The 16,025-nt window shown below is 40.3% G+C and overlaps 1 protein-coding gene across 3 annotated transcripts in view; it reads left to right on the forward strand.

Moving 5' to 3' along the window:
* The window catches only part of OCRL (OCRL, inositol polyphosphate-5-phosphatase), a 63,076-nt gene that overhangs the window by 11,659 nt on the left and 35,392 nt on the right, over positions 1 to 16,025 (forward strand). For 2 of the 3 annotated variants that reach the window (XM_021079696.1, XM_021079694.1), the window contains 2 exons: positions 4,590 to 4,669; positions 7,446 to 7,484. Coding sequence is in view for 2 of the 3 variants with exons in the window: in XM_021079694.1 (XP_020935353.1) it covers positions 4,590 to 4,669; positions 7,446 to 7,484 (119 nt within the window). In the remaining variant the exon portion in view is untranslated. The remainder of the gene's footprint in view (positions 1 to 4,589; positions 4,670 to 7,445; positions 7,485 to 16,025) is intronic. The other variant, XM_021079695.1, reaches the window with a different exon arrangement.

Genomic DNA, 16,025 nt, shown 5'->3' on the forward strand with positions numbered 1-16,025 from the left:
AAAAAGTAATGAAATGTGTAGAAAATGTAAACCACACTGGGCATTTCATCAGGGTGTGTTAACCTTCCACTCTGCCTTGCACATAGGAACTCAGTCAAGATTGTTGGCTGATTGATCAAAAGATTTTGATAAGCTATCACCATAGTTGCTGATCGGCCTCCCTTGCCGCTAATGTCTCATCTTCAAAGTATCCCTTTGTGACCAAGCCACCTCCCTTGGTTGTTCACTGGTTTCTTGACATCAGAGTTTAAAAATTGTTGATCCCTTAAATCCTGCCAGCTCCCAGCATTGGATTCTGACTAAAAACAGTTTTTTCTCAGTCCTTGCTTTTAGATTATCCAGACCCAGCCTGTGTCTGTGGTGTCCAGTTTACATAGAAGAAATTCCCCCTGGCCTAGCCTGCCCTTTTCTGAGACTCCTGGGGCCACTCTAAGTGGAGGTCAGCTCCTATGGAGTAGCTCTTCCCTAGCTCCTGCTTAGTCAGTTCTGTTGATGTGCTGAATTCATTTTATTTTTCCCAGATTTCATCAAACCCTGGAAGACCAGTTTAATAAAAGTAAATTCAACAGAAAAGTGAATTGAAAAGTGGAACACCACTGCCACTTCCCAAGGCAAGAATAGGGTGGGAAAATGTGAGCCTTGGGCAAATCAGTAAATTTTTTGCGCCCTCGTTTCCTCTTCTTAAAAACAAAATTATGTGGATTAAATAAAATAGCTACATTGTTGAGATGACCATAGCCCAGAATCTGGTCCTTTGATCCAGTAGGTTTGTAGCTCTATTCAGCTGTTAAAGGAGTGAGCGGCTGGCCTTGAGATAAATGCTTCATTCTGTTTGGTCTCTTGTCCTGGGAGAACTTTTAAACCTGGCAGGGTGGCTCTCCTGACTGTGCGCCCTCCCCATAGGGAAATAAAATTCTGTGTTCCAGTTCGGTATAAGTTACGAGCATAGCACAACTAACACTCGATGGCTTGATGTCTGCCAGCACATTTGTGAACTAGTTCATTTAACCCTCAGGTGAGGATTTCTGTGAAATTGTAATATCATCGTCATCCCCCTTTTCTAGATACAGAAATTGAGGTACAGAGAAGTTAAGTCACTAGTTCACAGTTAGGAAGTAGCATAGCTTAGATTTGAACCCATGTAACGTATCTCAAAAGATATTACATTGTCTGAGAAGTTTCTTTTGAAATCATTTGTTAGAGGCACCTAATACTGTCAAACCATCTATAATCCTCAAATCCATGTCTCTGGGGTGCCTTCTTTGATTTGAGTGTCCAGAACTTTCTTACTTTGGGCCTTTTAATCTTAGAACTTGAAGCCTATTGTAATCTTTAGTTCTGTAGTTCTTGCTATCAACCGTATGAAAAATTTACCTGAGACAAATTACAATTAAAAATAAGGGTTTTTTGGTACACAATGGATCAAACACTAACATTCGTTTTTTAAGGCAAGTGGATTATGATGAAAACATAAAAAGACAACCTGTTGTCTCATCTTAAACCTTCCTTAAACAAATTGAAGTATTTCTTAGGGATTATACTGAGTCCGCATCATTTGCAATTTATTACTCTTTTCTGTTTCCAACTACCAAATTCTGATTGCCATATTGTTTTGCCATATCCCATTATTTTTCATCTTTCTGTGTTGAATGATTACATTTAGGTAGAATTTTTTATGTTTATTCTTAGCCCTACTCTTTTGCTACAGTTTATTTGGTGACTGACATGTAGTAGATATTAAATAAATATTTGCAGAATTGACTTAAATTCCAAATTTACCTTTTTTTTTTCTCCCCCGTGGAGTTTTAGGGCCACACCAGCAGCACATGGAGGTTCCCAGGCTAGGGGCTGAATTGGAGCTACAGCTGCTGGCTTAAGCCGCAGCCACAGCATCATGGGATCAGAGCCACTTCTGAGACCTACACCACAGCTCATGGCAATGCTGGATCCCCAGCTTGCTGAGCGAGGCCAGGGATCGAACCCTCATCCTCATGGATACTAGTTGGATTCATTTCCACTGCACCAAAATGGGAACTCCCCAAGTTTACCCATGTTTTTGTGATGGTCTTTTTTTTTTTTTGGCGGGGTGGGGGAGGTATTAATTTTTTTCTCTCTTTGTTTTGTTAGGCCACACCCATGGCATGTGGAAGTTCCTGGGCCAGGGATTGAACCTGAGCTGCATTTGCAACCTGTGCCACAACCACAGCAGTGCCACATCCTTAACCTGCTGCGCCACCTGGGAACTTCCACATTTTTTTTAATTGGGATGTAATTGATATATAACATACTAGTTTTAGGTGTACAACATAATGCTATTTGTATGTATTGTGACGTGAACACCACAGTAAGTCTTGGTTTTTTGGTTTTTGGTTTTTTCTTTTTTTTTCAGGGCTGCTCGTTTGGCATGTGGAAGTTCCCAGGCTAGGGATCGAATCAGAGCTACAGCTGCCAGCCTACACCACAGCTCATGGCAATGCCAGATTCTTAACCCACTGAGCGAGGCCAGGGATCGAACCTGAATCCTCATGGATACTAGTCGGGTTTGTTACTGCTGAGCCACAGTGGGAACTCCCAGCCACAGGAAGTCTTGTTAATGTTCATCACCACACATAGTTAGCAATTTTTTCTTGTGATGAGAACTTTTAAAATTGACTCTCAACAACTTCAAATATACAATACAGTATTGTTAGTTATAGTTACCATGCTGTACATTATATCCCCATGAGTTATTTATTTTATAACTGGAAGTTCATATGTTTTAACCCCCTTCATCCATTTTACCCTCCTGCCACCCCCGCCTCTAACAACCACCAATCTGTTCTCTGTGTCTTTGATTGCAGTATTTGGGGATTTTGTTTTTCATTTTCACACACAAGTGAGATCATATGGTATTTGTCTCTGTCTGACTTATTTCACTTAGCATAATGCCCTCAAGTTCCATGCATGTTGTCTGTTTTGTGTTGGTTTTTAACAATATAATCCAGTTGAAACTTTACTGTGACTGTTCAACACCATTTCTAGTTTATGATACTTGGAAATCATATTCATTTCTGTTAATTTTCCTCAAAGAAAACTCTTCATCCTTGCCCCTTGTTTGGTTAGCCTTATCTAGTTTCTGGTTTCCATCTGGGTTTACAGAACTCTCTGCTCGACTCATGAACTTTGCAGGCTGGAAAGGGCCTGCCCCATATTCCTCTGGTCCTCTTAAAATATAAGCCCCTGGCAATTAGGCAAGCAGGATCAGAGCAGAAAGACAGCATTAATACTTTTATTTCTCTTAGTTCCGTCTAAGCAGTTCCTTTCCACAAGTTATCTCCTTCCAGGTTAATGCTTTAGAGAAAAATTTCAAAAAGCTAAAACAATAAGTCCCCCCCAAAACCAAAATAGAAATGAAACCCTTCAAAACAGTTGACATTTTTAATGTCAGAAGTTAAGTATATTTAGAAACGCATCTCTGTTTATAGCTTAATTAAATTGTTTATTCAGCCATATTTATTGAGCATCTATTAGGTAGGAGACAAAACTGAATATGGTAGAGTCTTTGCTTTCAAGAAGCTCACGGCAGGGAGGGAAATAAATATAACTATTGTGGAGTGTGTTAAGTTGCTCTATTCGAGGGACAAGCAAAGGGCTTGAGGCCACTAGTTCTGCTTAGGGCTATATTGGGAGACGCTTCACAGAGGAGGTGATCGTTGAGCTAGGTCTCAGGAAGAAGACTGTTCCTGGCAAAAAGAACCACCTGAAAAGTGATTTGAGGGAAGCTAGGAAATGTTCAGAATGGCCATTTACCAGTAGGTTATACCTTGATTCTGAGCTGCAAAGAATTATTAAATGAAAATTAATATTCAGGAGTACATAGGAATTTAGAAGTCTTGCATCTCATACTGGGGTGCTAATTTTTTTTTTAAGGTCAATCCTGTTTACCAGAAATACCAGCATGAAACTGGAAACCAGAGTAAAAACACAAGGGGTGTAACGGCAATCTGGTTGTGATACCTGCTACTGTTATTGGTCAGTGGGATTCTTTTGACTGATCCAGCTGGCTGGGTACCTCCTCTTGCATCGCTATGAACTTGTATACTTGTTTGACAAGACAGAACCATTCTTCAGTAAAAGCTATGGGAACATAATCGGAAAGCTAATTGATGACATTTTTAATTCGTTTTTTCAACAAACTTGAGTGACTGCTGTGTGCCAGGCACTGTGCTAGGTTCTAGAAATACTACGGTGAAAAGACATCTGTAGCCCTGCTCTCATGGACTTCACACCTAGCTATTCTTCACCCTGGTAGGCGTGATTGGAAGGTGTGTGCAGTGTAATTCATGCTCTTAAGATTGTAAACTGTTCTTAGGAAACAGACTAGTTCTGTACTCTATGGCTTAGAACAGTGCAGATATTCAGGTATTGATCACCGCTAATATCCTTTTAGACTAAAACAATGTCTATCACGATGCTCAGATCCAGGGAACGAGATACAGCAAGTCTAATAAATACAGACTAGATTTGTATAACAACACAGCAGTGTATTTTGTTGTTGAATGTTTGAGTTTTTCAGTGGCTATTCGTTGATGCATTCTTCTGTTTCCTAGGCTAATAATCCGGTTGCACAAGAAGGAAGAGCTTGTTCAAGATATCATTCCTATAAATAGCCATTTTAGATGTGTTCAAGGTACTAGCTTTAATTGCTTAGTTAGTTTTAAAATGTTTTCCTCAGTCATTATTGCATTATGTAATACCATCCATATTTAAATTTGTCACTGCACATAAAATGAAATGTATTATTCTCAGTATGAAAAAGATAACATTACTGATCTAGCATTGAGAAGATGATAAATGTTTTCTCTAAGAGTGCTGAAAGAATATATTGAAATATATATATTCTCACCTGCTTCCCTGGCTGGGGTTAGAGATGTATGTGGTCTGTTACTATGTAGGTGGTCTTTTATGTTTATGAACCTGTATATGGATTTAAGTCACATTCTTGGGTTTAACTGATAAACTGCTTATTGTAAAGTATCAAGGTCACTTGGATTCAGACGCGTTCAGCACTTTTCTCCCCACACTATTTGAAATTAAAACATTTGGCAAGACGCCTTGCCAGATTGTGATACCTTACACTTAATTGTGCTGATTCTCAAACCTTGACATTGGTGAATCATAAGAAAATCTACTCCGGGGAGGAAATATTTGGCTTCCTGCCCTGAAATTTGGGGAAAGAGAACAGAAAATCTGTTGTTTCATCTGCTACAATGAGACTCAAAAATTGGGAGGTTTGTGTAGGAGGTGTTGCTTCTGTCATCTCACACTGCTCCAGAAAGGAAATTGATTATTAGAGAACAAATGCATTATGTTTCCGGTGGGTCCATTGGATTCATCAGACAGGCGTTCTGTATCAGCTGCGGCTTCTTGGAAAACCTGAATCCTCTCTTGCATGGATTCTTTCTTAAACTACATTCAGCTTTTTTGATTGCAAAAGTAATATATGCACTATAAAAAAGTTTGGAAAGAACCCAGGATTATAAAGAAAATAAGTAAATCCACGTCCTTCAGAGAGAAACACCTTACATTTTCCTTTTTTTCTACATATGTAACTTTTAGGGTAGGTAGGACTCATACTATATGTAGTTTTTGGTCTGTTCCACATGCCATCCTATTACGAGTGCTTTTACATGCTCTTAATAACTATATACTGTTCCATTTTATGAATGGCCTATAATGTAGTTATTCTCTGTGTTTATCATCTGTGTTATTTTTTATTAGTATAAATAAGTAAGGAATCTTCCTGCATGAATTTTTTTTTCTTAGGATTTATTCCTGTAAGTAGAAATGCTAAGTGGGCATGCATTTATTAAGAATTAAAAATACCCACAATGAATAGCATCCACATTGTATAGAAGAATCAAGTCTTTTATTTAGCCATTTAGCCTGCCCTGTGTGAGAGACACATTGAACAAGGCACCAGCATGCCTTAGTAAGTTACTGTGGTCACCTCGCTTTTCATAGTGTAATTAATGCCTTTTGTTACATACTCAGCCCTTTAAGGAGGAGAAAAGCTAAAGAACATAACTTTAGTATCCTAGTAACTCTATACCTTTTTGTGCTACTTCTAGAGGCCTTTTATCCTATTTGTCTTTTTTTTTTTTTTTTTTTTTTTTTCATTTTTGGCTACACCTGTGGCACGTGGAAGTTCCCAGGCCAGGGATCGAACCAGCGCCATAGCAGCGACCCGACAACACCAGATCCTTACCTTGCTGAGCCGCAAGAGAACTTTTCTTAGTATTGTTTTTAATAAGAAATAGAAGGTTGCTGGATTGGAATCTAGGAAAATATGTATACATATACACAGTAGTTCCCCATAACAGAAGGAACAGTTACCTCCTTGAGTTTTCACATCCTTTCTGTCTCCTGACCTGTACATCTATTTTGAAAAGGCTACAAGTACTTAGGTTTTAAAGAATTAAAGTTACTGAAGAGCAGGGGTCAAGATATAATTCCTGTGTCCCAATGCACTGTTGTCCCTTGCTTCATTTGTCATGCTAGTAAGACTATTGAGACTATACCACTGGACAGCTTAGTTCCTTACCAGTTGCTTCTGTTGCACCTGAATAATGGAGCTGGATATACACACCAGGCTTGTGAGGGAGCTAGAAAAGGCTGAGACTACTCCATCTGGTCAAGGTAGATCCAAACTAATCCCAAGCAGTTAGTACCCAGAGTTTAACTAACCAGGAGACTTTGGCAGATGCCGTAGACCAAATCCAGGGAGGTCAGAGAGGAAGAGATGGGTTGGGTCTAGACACCAGACGTAAGAAAGGAGGTCCAGGTGAGCCATTGGGAGAAAAGAGAACTCCGAACTTGGAGACTGTGCTTTGGCCTATTTTGTACTTCCTTGTTGGGTCTGGTAGGCCTTGGACCCACAGACGTTAATGGCAGCCTGAAGATAAAGAACCTCAAGTATTCTCTGTTCCTGTATGGAGCAGGGGTGAAGGTCATGAGATCACTGGGAAATTTTGAGAAACTAGATTTGAGTTAAGAAAGTAATTCTCCTCTAGGCCTTTGGGATCACCTTCTTGGCTTTTTATAAGAATTAGCTAAATGATACGGCGAGATTATTTTAAATTAGTATGTTATGGTTGAGGGGAATTAAACTCACCTTCGCCTGTGTTAACATGTTATATTCCCTACTGTTGTCATTGCCTGATTTGCTTTGAGGCCTTTCATTTGGTTGCCTGTTCAGTTCATTTTTCTTTTTGTTGAATTGCTCATAATCTTTAGAACCTAGTGCTGTTAAAAAAATTCTAAACAAAAAAGCAAAGGATTGTTTTAATGTATTCTAAAAGCTAGGAGTGGTGGTTGAAAGAAGTAATTGTTTGGTTAGGTGTGTACTTCTTTTGGTTGTAATAAATGGTTTTCTCTTCTCTAATCCTGTTCTTCTTTTCCTTCAGAAGCGGAAGAAACTCTTTTGATTGACATAGCCTCAAACAGTGAGTATCTTTCTGAATGGAATTGATTTTTCATCAACAAATGTTTACTTGAATACCCACTATATTTAAGACACCTTTTGTGCACATCTTCCATCTGACCATCTTATCCTTTATTCTCCATTTTCTTAAGGCAGGCAGCCATGCAAATTAGCATTGCCTCTTCAAAACATTTAGCCTTAGCTTAAGAAAAAGCAGGTGGCGGAGTCTCCTTGTGGCACAGCGGGCTCTGGATCCAATGTTGTCACTGCTGTGGCTTTAGTAACAGCTGTGGCATGAGTTCAGTCTCCAACCTGGGAACTTCCTCATGCTGTGGGCACAGCCGCCAAAAAAAAAAAAAAAAAAAAAAAAAAGGAAAAAGGAAAAGCAGGAAACTGGCAACAAGAATCTTTAAAAAGTTGAAAATGTCACCTGCTTTTCTAACACTGAACTTCTTCGAGCTACCAGTATTGTTGCTATCAGTTAAGTCACTGCTGTGGAATTGAAAATTGTAGGAAGGGCCAGAAAGTGTTTAAAGCACATAAGGTTTATGAGTGTTTTTTCAAACCGCTGTTATGTTTTAGGCTTTCCCCCCAACACGTACTTTTTTGTTTTTGCATGTTAGATCATACTGTTTTTGTCATATTATTTGGGGAGGCAACAGAGTCCCTCTTATACTAGGGGTACTTTTTTTTTTTCTTAAAATAATTTTGGTCTTTTATTTAAGCCCATCCTCTCAAGGTCCTTTAACAGAGAGAACGTGGTCTTCTTTCTTCTTTCTCTCAATTCCTTTTCTCTCATTTTTATCTGTTTGAAGCAGATCATCATTGACTTTCTGTGCAAGCTGTTTTCCACTTATCATCTAATTGTACTCTATTAACATGGGGAAGAGAAAATGGGCACTTGAATGCTACTGTGACTACTCTGTGGTTGCTATGGAAAAGCATATGTGATCACATTAGTCTAAGTCAAATGGGTTGCCTTATCTTTTGGTTGAGTCCTTGGATGAGTGGATGAGTGGGGTTTGGCCCTTAGCTTGGGGCTATTAGTTTATACATAATTTTGCTTAGACACAGTCCCTCTCCATGGCACTGTTATTTTGTATTCAACAGTTTAGGCAGGCTTTTCTGGTTTGAGTCGTATTATTCTTTTCTTTGGTATTGGATTATAGAAGTCTTTAAGTAAGGGCTGATCCTGAAAGGTTAAGTACATCTGCTTCTGGCTTCCACTGCAGATACCCAGGAGAGCAAATAACTTAATATCTATGTCTTATTGTGCTTAAAAAGGAGGAGACAAAACCAACACTCATAAAGCAAAATTTCAGCAAAGGCAGTTCAGCAGCGACTGACGCTGCTGCTGAAATCGGATACCTAAATGTCCTGTTCTTGGTATGGAAATAGGTATTTGATCCAAAGCTGAAAGTTAAACTGAGCTGTGCCTTTTCTCTTACAAATACCTAATTTATGGCATTCATTTTTTTGGCCTCTCCTACATAGAAATTACCGTGTGTTCCTCTGTCTGGAGTTCAAGTTACTGGATCATAGATGGAAGTGAAGTAACCACTTAAATCCTGTGTTATTTCTTCCCATTTATTAATATTTGTACAGAAACCAGATTTTATCTTGATCCTTGGGCTTCATACAAAAACCTTTAGAGCATACAGTATGTTGCTAGAGGGGATCTTGGGTTTGTTAAGTGGGCTTAATTTTATTGTTACTGTGTTTTCTCACTGTCTGGATGTTGGTATTAAACATTTTGAAAATTTTTTCTGATTATAGAGATAATACATGCTCATTATGTACAATTTGGAAAATTCAGAGACGTTCAAAGTATCAAATGAAAATTATGCTCATGCAACCTAGAGATCACCGCTATAATTAACATTTTAATGTATTTCCTTCCAGTCTTTTATTTATGTTTTCACATAATTGGAATCCTCATATGTAAGTTTTAGCCTGCATTTTCATTTAACATTATATTGTGACCATTTCCCATTTTAAATAATTTAAAATTATTTAAAAACATGATTTTTTTTCTTTGCTTTTTAGGATCACACCCACGGCATGTGAAGGTTCCTGTGCTAGGTTCAGCTGCCGGCCTACGCCACAGCCACAGCCAAGCAGGATCTGAGCCGTGTCTGTGACCTACACCACAGCTCACAGCAATGCCACATCCTTAACCCACTGAACGAGGCCAGGGATCGAACCTGCAACCTCATGGTTCCTAGTCAGATTCATTTCCACTGCGCCACAACGGAAACTCCTAAAATCATGATTTTTAATGGCTAATATTTCACCGTAAGTAATGTGCCAAGTTTTAGTAGATTAATTCCTTTATAAAATTAAGTCACTATAAGGAACTTGGTATACCTCTCACTACTTATTCAGGTTCTCTTTATATCTCTCAGTAACTTTCTGTAGTTTCTTCATAGGTATCATACATTTATAAGTTAAGTATTTTTTGATGGATTTTTATTTGTTTGCTGCTATTGTCAGTGGAACCTTTTTTCTCTTCAAATTGTTTATTACTAGTACACAGAGCAGCTGTTGAGTTTTAGATATTTATCTTTTATCTAGCCACTTCACAGAAATTTATTTTTAATTCTGGGGAGCTGTTTATGTTCTTTTCTGGTTTTGATAGCCCTAGTCATCTGCAAACCTGTGTCCTAATGGATGCTATCAGATTCATTTCCGATAAGCCACAATGGGAACTCCCGAGTTTGTGTGTTTTTGTTTTGTTTTGTTTTTTGTCTTTTTGGGGCCACACCCGTGGCATATAGAGGTTCCCAGGATAAGGGTTGAATCGGAGCTGTGGCTGCCAGCCTAAACCACAGCCACAGCAATGTGGGATCTGAGCCATGTCTGTAACCTACACCACTGCTCGCTTGTGGTAATGCTGGATCCTTAACCCACTGGGTGGGGCCAGGGATCTAACTTGCATCCTCATGGATGCTAGTTGAGTTCATTACTGCTGAGCCACAATGGGAACTCCAAGTTTTTCTGGTTTTTAAAATCATAAATGTATATTGAATTTTTTCAAGTGTCTTTTCAGTATTTATAGAGATGATTCTCTTATTCTCTCTCATTTGACCTATTGATGGACTGTATTATACTAATGCCTAATATTAAACACTCCCTTGTTCATTATTCAACAAATATTTGAATGCCTTCTATTTGCTAAGTGCTGCACAATCAGTAGAGAACAACGCAGATAAGGTTGCTGCTCCTGCTTTGCTTCTTGCCTCTTTGATGCTTGGTACTAGTGTCACATGGATGCCTATAATCCATTAATGCATCCCATAAAGATATGAATACCTTTTATGTGCCAGGCACTGTGCTTTAGGGATATAGCAGAAAGCATTATAGTTATGGTACTTCATGAAATTTAATGCATGGGAGTTTCCATTGTGGCTCAGCAGATTAAGAATCCAGCATAGTCTCCATGAAGATGCAGTTTCAATCCCTGGCCTCACTCAGTGTAACCCAGGCTGTGGTGTAGGTCACAGATGTGGCTTGGATCTGGTGTTGGTGCTGCTGTGGTGTAGGCCTTAGCTGCAGCTCCAACTTGACCCCTAGCCCAGGCACTTCCATATGCCTCAGGTGCAGCCATAAAAAGAAAAGAAAAAGAAAGAAACTTAGTGCAGAAAACAGACTTTAAACTGATAAGGTATGGTTACACATTTGAAGGTTTGATAAATGCTTTTAGGGGGAAATACAGACTGAGTGCTTATAAGAGTGCTAACTAAAGTAGGCAGGGTGCTCAGAAAAGGCCTCTTTGAAGTGACATTTAAATTGAGTAAGAGACAGGTGAAAATTGGGAAGAGAAGGGTATTCCAGGTAAAAGGAACCGCATGTGTAAAGGCCCCAAGTTGGGAAGTAGCTTGACACTTTCTTTAAAATGAAAGAAGTCCAGGAGTTCCCGTCATGGCTCAGCGATTAGCAAACCTGACTAGCATCCATGGGGATACAGGTTCCATCCCTGGCCTTGCTCAGTGGGTTAAGGATCTGGCGTTGCCATGAGCTGTGGTGTAGGTCACAGACATGGCTCAAATCCTGAATTGCTGTGGTTCTGGTGTAGGCTGGTGGCTAGAGCTCTGATTTGACCCCTAGTCTGGGAACCTCCATAAGCTACAGGCGTGGCCCCAAAATGACAAAAAAAAAAAAAAAAAAAAAAAAAAAAAAAAAAAAAAAGAAAAAGAAAAAAAGAAAGAAGTCCAGGATGTCTGAAATAAGGCTTAGGTACCAAGGTAGGACAGCTAACACCAGAACCAGTAGGATCTTAAAGCCATGATAAGGAATCTGGATTTTTTTATTTTAAAAATTGAAAAGATATGAAGGATTTTATTTTATTTTTAAAATATATTTCCATTTTCTTTTTTTTTAATTTTTTAAAATTGTTATTTCCCCAATAACAATTTTTTTTTCTACTATACACCATAGTGACCCAGTTACACATACATGTATACATTCTTTTTTCTCACATCATGGGAACTAGGCATAGTTCCCAGTGCTACACAGCAGGATCTCATTGCTAATCCATTCCAAAGGTAATAGTTTACATCTATTAACCCCAAGCTCCCAATCCACCCAACTCCCTCCCCTTCCCCCTTGGCAACCACAAGTCTATTCTCCAAGTCCATGATTTTCTTTTCTGTGGAAAGGTTCATTTATGCCATATATTAGATTCCAGATAGAAGTGATATCATATGGTATTTGTCTTTCTCTTTCTGACTTACTTCACTCAGGATGAGTCTCTCGTTCTATCCATGTTGCTGCAAATGGCATTATTTCGTTCTTTTTTATGGCTGAGTGGTATTCCATTCTGTATATGTACCACATCTTCCTAATCCAATCATCTGTCAATGGACATTTGGGTTGTTTCCATGTCTTGGCTATTGTGAATAGTGCCATCATGAACATGTGTGTGCATGTGTTTTCTATGCTGGATGTCATCATATGCATAGAAGCCAGTTAGGAGGCTGTTTCAATAGTTTAAGCTAGAGGGTGTGGTGGTGGTAGGGATGGAGAGAAGTGGACAAATTTGGTAAATGTTTTTGGAGGTTAAATCAGCAGAGGTTGGTGTGCGTGTAGGGGGTGAGTCAAAGAGAAGTATCAAAGATGAATCCCAGGTTTCTGGCATGAATGTGGTTGATGGTACCATTTGCAGAAATAAGAACATTGCAGACAGAAGGAGTTTTTCTGCCAAGGTGGCAACAGAGGGGTGGGGTAGTAGTCACGAATTCAGTTTTAACTGTGTGTACTTCTAAATTTCTTTGGCATATTTGAGTGTAGATGATGAGTTGTGGTTGAATATATGCATCTGAAGCTCAGAGGTAAGGTCCGGGTCACTAGCACATAGATGGCATGTGCTACCACAAGAGATGTTGTGATTGTGTACAGAGCTGTGCTATCAGATACAGTAGCCACAAGTCATATGTGCCTATTTAAATTAATTAGAACAAAATTAGAAAATCAGTTCCTCAATTACACTAGTCACATTTCAAGTCCTCATTGGCCACATGTGGTCATTGGTTACCATATTGGACAGTGCAGTTATGGAACATGTCCATCGTCAGAGAACGTCTTATTGGACAGTTACTGATATAGAGTGAGAAAAAGATTTAGGATTGAACTCACTCAACTTTTTGAAGTTCAGAGAGAGGAGGAGACCTCAAAGGGCATTACTAAAAATTAGCGACCAAAGAGAGACTAACTAGATGAGTATGGTGTCATGGAAGCCTTTGGGAAAGACTGTTTCAAGGAGTGGTCAACTGTTGCTTTCTGCCAGTAGGTCTGACAAGATGACTGAAGAATATCCATTGTATTTAGCAATACACAAGTGATTGGTGACCTTAACAAAGCAATTTCAGAGGATGGTGGGAGCCAGAGTCATATTGGAGAGGATTAAAGAGAAATGGGAGGTGATGAAGTAGCAACTGTGTGTCTTTTCAAGCTTGACTCCAGAGGGGAATATAGAGATGGACTGGGGCTGGAGGGAGATATGGGGTTCAGGAAGGTGTTTTTTTTGTTTTGTTTTGTTTTTTGTTTTTTTTTTTGTCTTTTTGCTGTTTCTTTGTGCCGCTTCCGCGGCATATGGAGGTTCCCAGGCTAGGGGTCCAATTGGAGCTGTAGCCGCCGGCCTACGCCAGAGCCACAGCAACACGGGATCTGAGCCGCGTCTGCAACCTACACCACAGCTCACGGCAACGCCGGATCGTTAACCCACTGAGCAAGGGCAGGGACTGAACCCGCAACCTCATGGTTCCTAGTCGGATTCGTTAACCACTGCGCCACGACTGGAACTCCCCTGTTTTGTTTTTTAAGTGAGGAGGATTTAGAGCACAGTTTATTTTAATGCTGATGGGAGGGAGCCTGTGTGAGGGAGAGAGGTCATAGATATTGGGGAGAGGGGTCTAGGAAATGATTGTGAGGATAAGCTTCCCAAGAGAATCCAAGGGGTTGTAATTGAGAGAGAAGGTGGCCTTTGTTAGGAGGACTTTTTTTCCTTGTAACAGGAGGGAAGGGAAAAGAGGAGTACAGATACAGCTAGTTTCTGTGTGACAGCTTCCATTTCCTCTGAAGCTGGAAGTAAAGCAGTCTGTTTGGAAGGAGAGATCTTAAGAAGAGGAGGATCCAAAGATTGAAGATAAATGAGAAGGTGTGAATAGTTGTTCCAGATAGTTGTGGGAAACTAGTTGACTATGGACCTTAGATTGCTACCTATCATAGAGAGTCCCCTGTTGAGGTCAACAGGTAGTTTATAATGGGGTGTGGGTGTGTGTGTGGTGTGGTTTTTACTCCCTCTTACTGCTCAGGTATAAATACAGAGAAGGCAGATAGTTGGATTTCTGAGGGTTGGGAGTTAGCCAGGTAGGTGTTGTGGAAGAATAGAGCGGTAAGGCAGTTCTGGGTTTTTGCAGCAGAGTAAAAGATGGCATATTTTTGATAAGAAGGCACGTGAAGGCAGGAGGGAACGAATGGATAGAGAAAGTGGAGAGATCAACACGCTGGAGGTTCCCATAAGAGCAGGTAAACTGAGGGAGTAACAGTTCAGAGTGGGATATTAGAGACTTCTGAGGGGATGGTGTTTCTATGATGAAAGGTCCAGGGTGTAACTGAGGCAGTCCCAGTAGGGACTGAGGGAGTAGGTGGCCGAGATGGAGGGACAAGGTTGTTGGGTGAAGACGCTGAAGGGGCTGAGTTTTCTGTGCTAGTTTTGAAGGGACCCAAAATTCAAGCAGGGGTGTGAGTGGAGAGGAAGTCTTATGTCTCAGGTATTGAACCCCGGATTCCAAAGTTTCTGGGAGGATGGTACATGATCTCATGGAGGCAGGAAGGAAAGAAGCTGCCATTGCTCAGTGGCTGAGCCTATAAGGAGAAGGGATTTTTCCTGAAGGAGGAGGAGAGCGAATGGTCTGGAGACGCCATTAGGGCAAATAAGGACACCAGTCTTAAATTACATAGGGTGTGAGAGACGATAAATAGCCTCTGCTTCAGAGGGCCGCAGAGGGCGCACTACTCTCAGGGGCCAGCCAGTTTGCAGGTGACTCGGATTTTCAATCTGGATGCACTAGAATCACCTCGGGGAGTGTTTAGAAACCCTCAGTGCCTGGGCTTCACCCCCAGAGATTCCATTTTATTGGCCTGGGGTGGGACCCAAGCAAAGTGCCTCTGGTAATTGTAACGCACCCTTACTGAGAACTCCTGAGAGATGCAGGGGGTACCCAGCGGAGAAGCTGAGGCTAGAGGAGGGTTTACTGATGACAAAGAGCCCAGAGGGGCTTGGGAGGGAGGAGAGTAGAAGATTGGGTCCTCTTTCCCATGCAACACGATGAGAGAGCATCTAGTGTTATTTTGTAAGCAATTTCTGGCTCTTCTATCCATTAAATGGGTCAGCTTGTTTTTTTGTATTTGCTAAAATTTATCTTTTAAGGGTTGTGGGAGAGCGAGAATTTGTGTTCTTGTTCTCAGTTTCTATCACATAGAAACTGCTCTTCTGCATTTTTTTCTGCTTTTAATATAATTTATCTGAGGAGGAGAGGACTGCTTGTCCTGAAGGAGGTTTTCCCCACTCTTCAAGGCTGCTCTAATTGACAGTCCTTATTCATGCCGCCTCCTTTTTTCTCCTCCTTACAGTGGATTAATTTTCTCATCACTGGTCCTCTTGGGTGCCTTCTTTTTCAGTTTTTTTCCTCTATTTTTATCTCTTCTGATCACTCAGTCTGTGAAGATAGAAACTGAAGTAAATGCAAAGAAAAAGAGAATCAAAGGTTCTAAGTGGATTTCTACCATAAGAAACTAGGATTTTCATTTCATTTTCTCATCTCATTGTTATTTGCCAGTGGGAAAGAATCTAGTTTGATAGTCATTAAATGCCTTCTATCCGTGAAGTCTATGTCATTGTTACCAAAAAAGTGACTGATGGATGAGCTTTCGAAGTCCTGAGTCCTGAGAAGCCCCTCAGTCCCAGACTACCCTGGGAGACCATCGAGAGTATTATGTTGAATAACCTGCATGTGCAGCTTGCCTCTTGCCCTCAAGGAGCTCATAGTTCCCAGGGCCATGA

Source organism: Sus scrofa, chromosome X (assembly GCF_000003025.6).
Source record: "Sus scrofa isolate TJ Tabasco breed Duroc chromosome X, Sscrofa11.1, whole genome shotgun sequence".
Lineage (NCBI taxonomy): Eukaryota > Metazoa > Chordata > Mammalia > Artiodactyla > Suidae > Sus > Sus scrofa.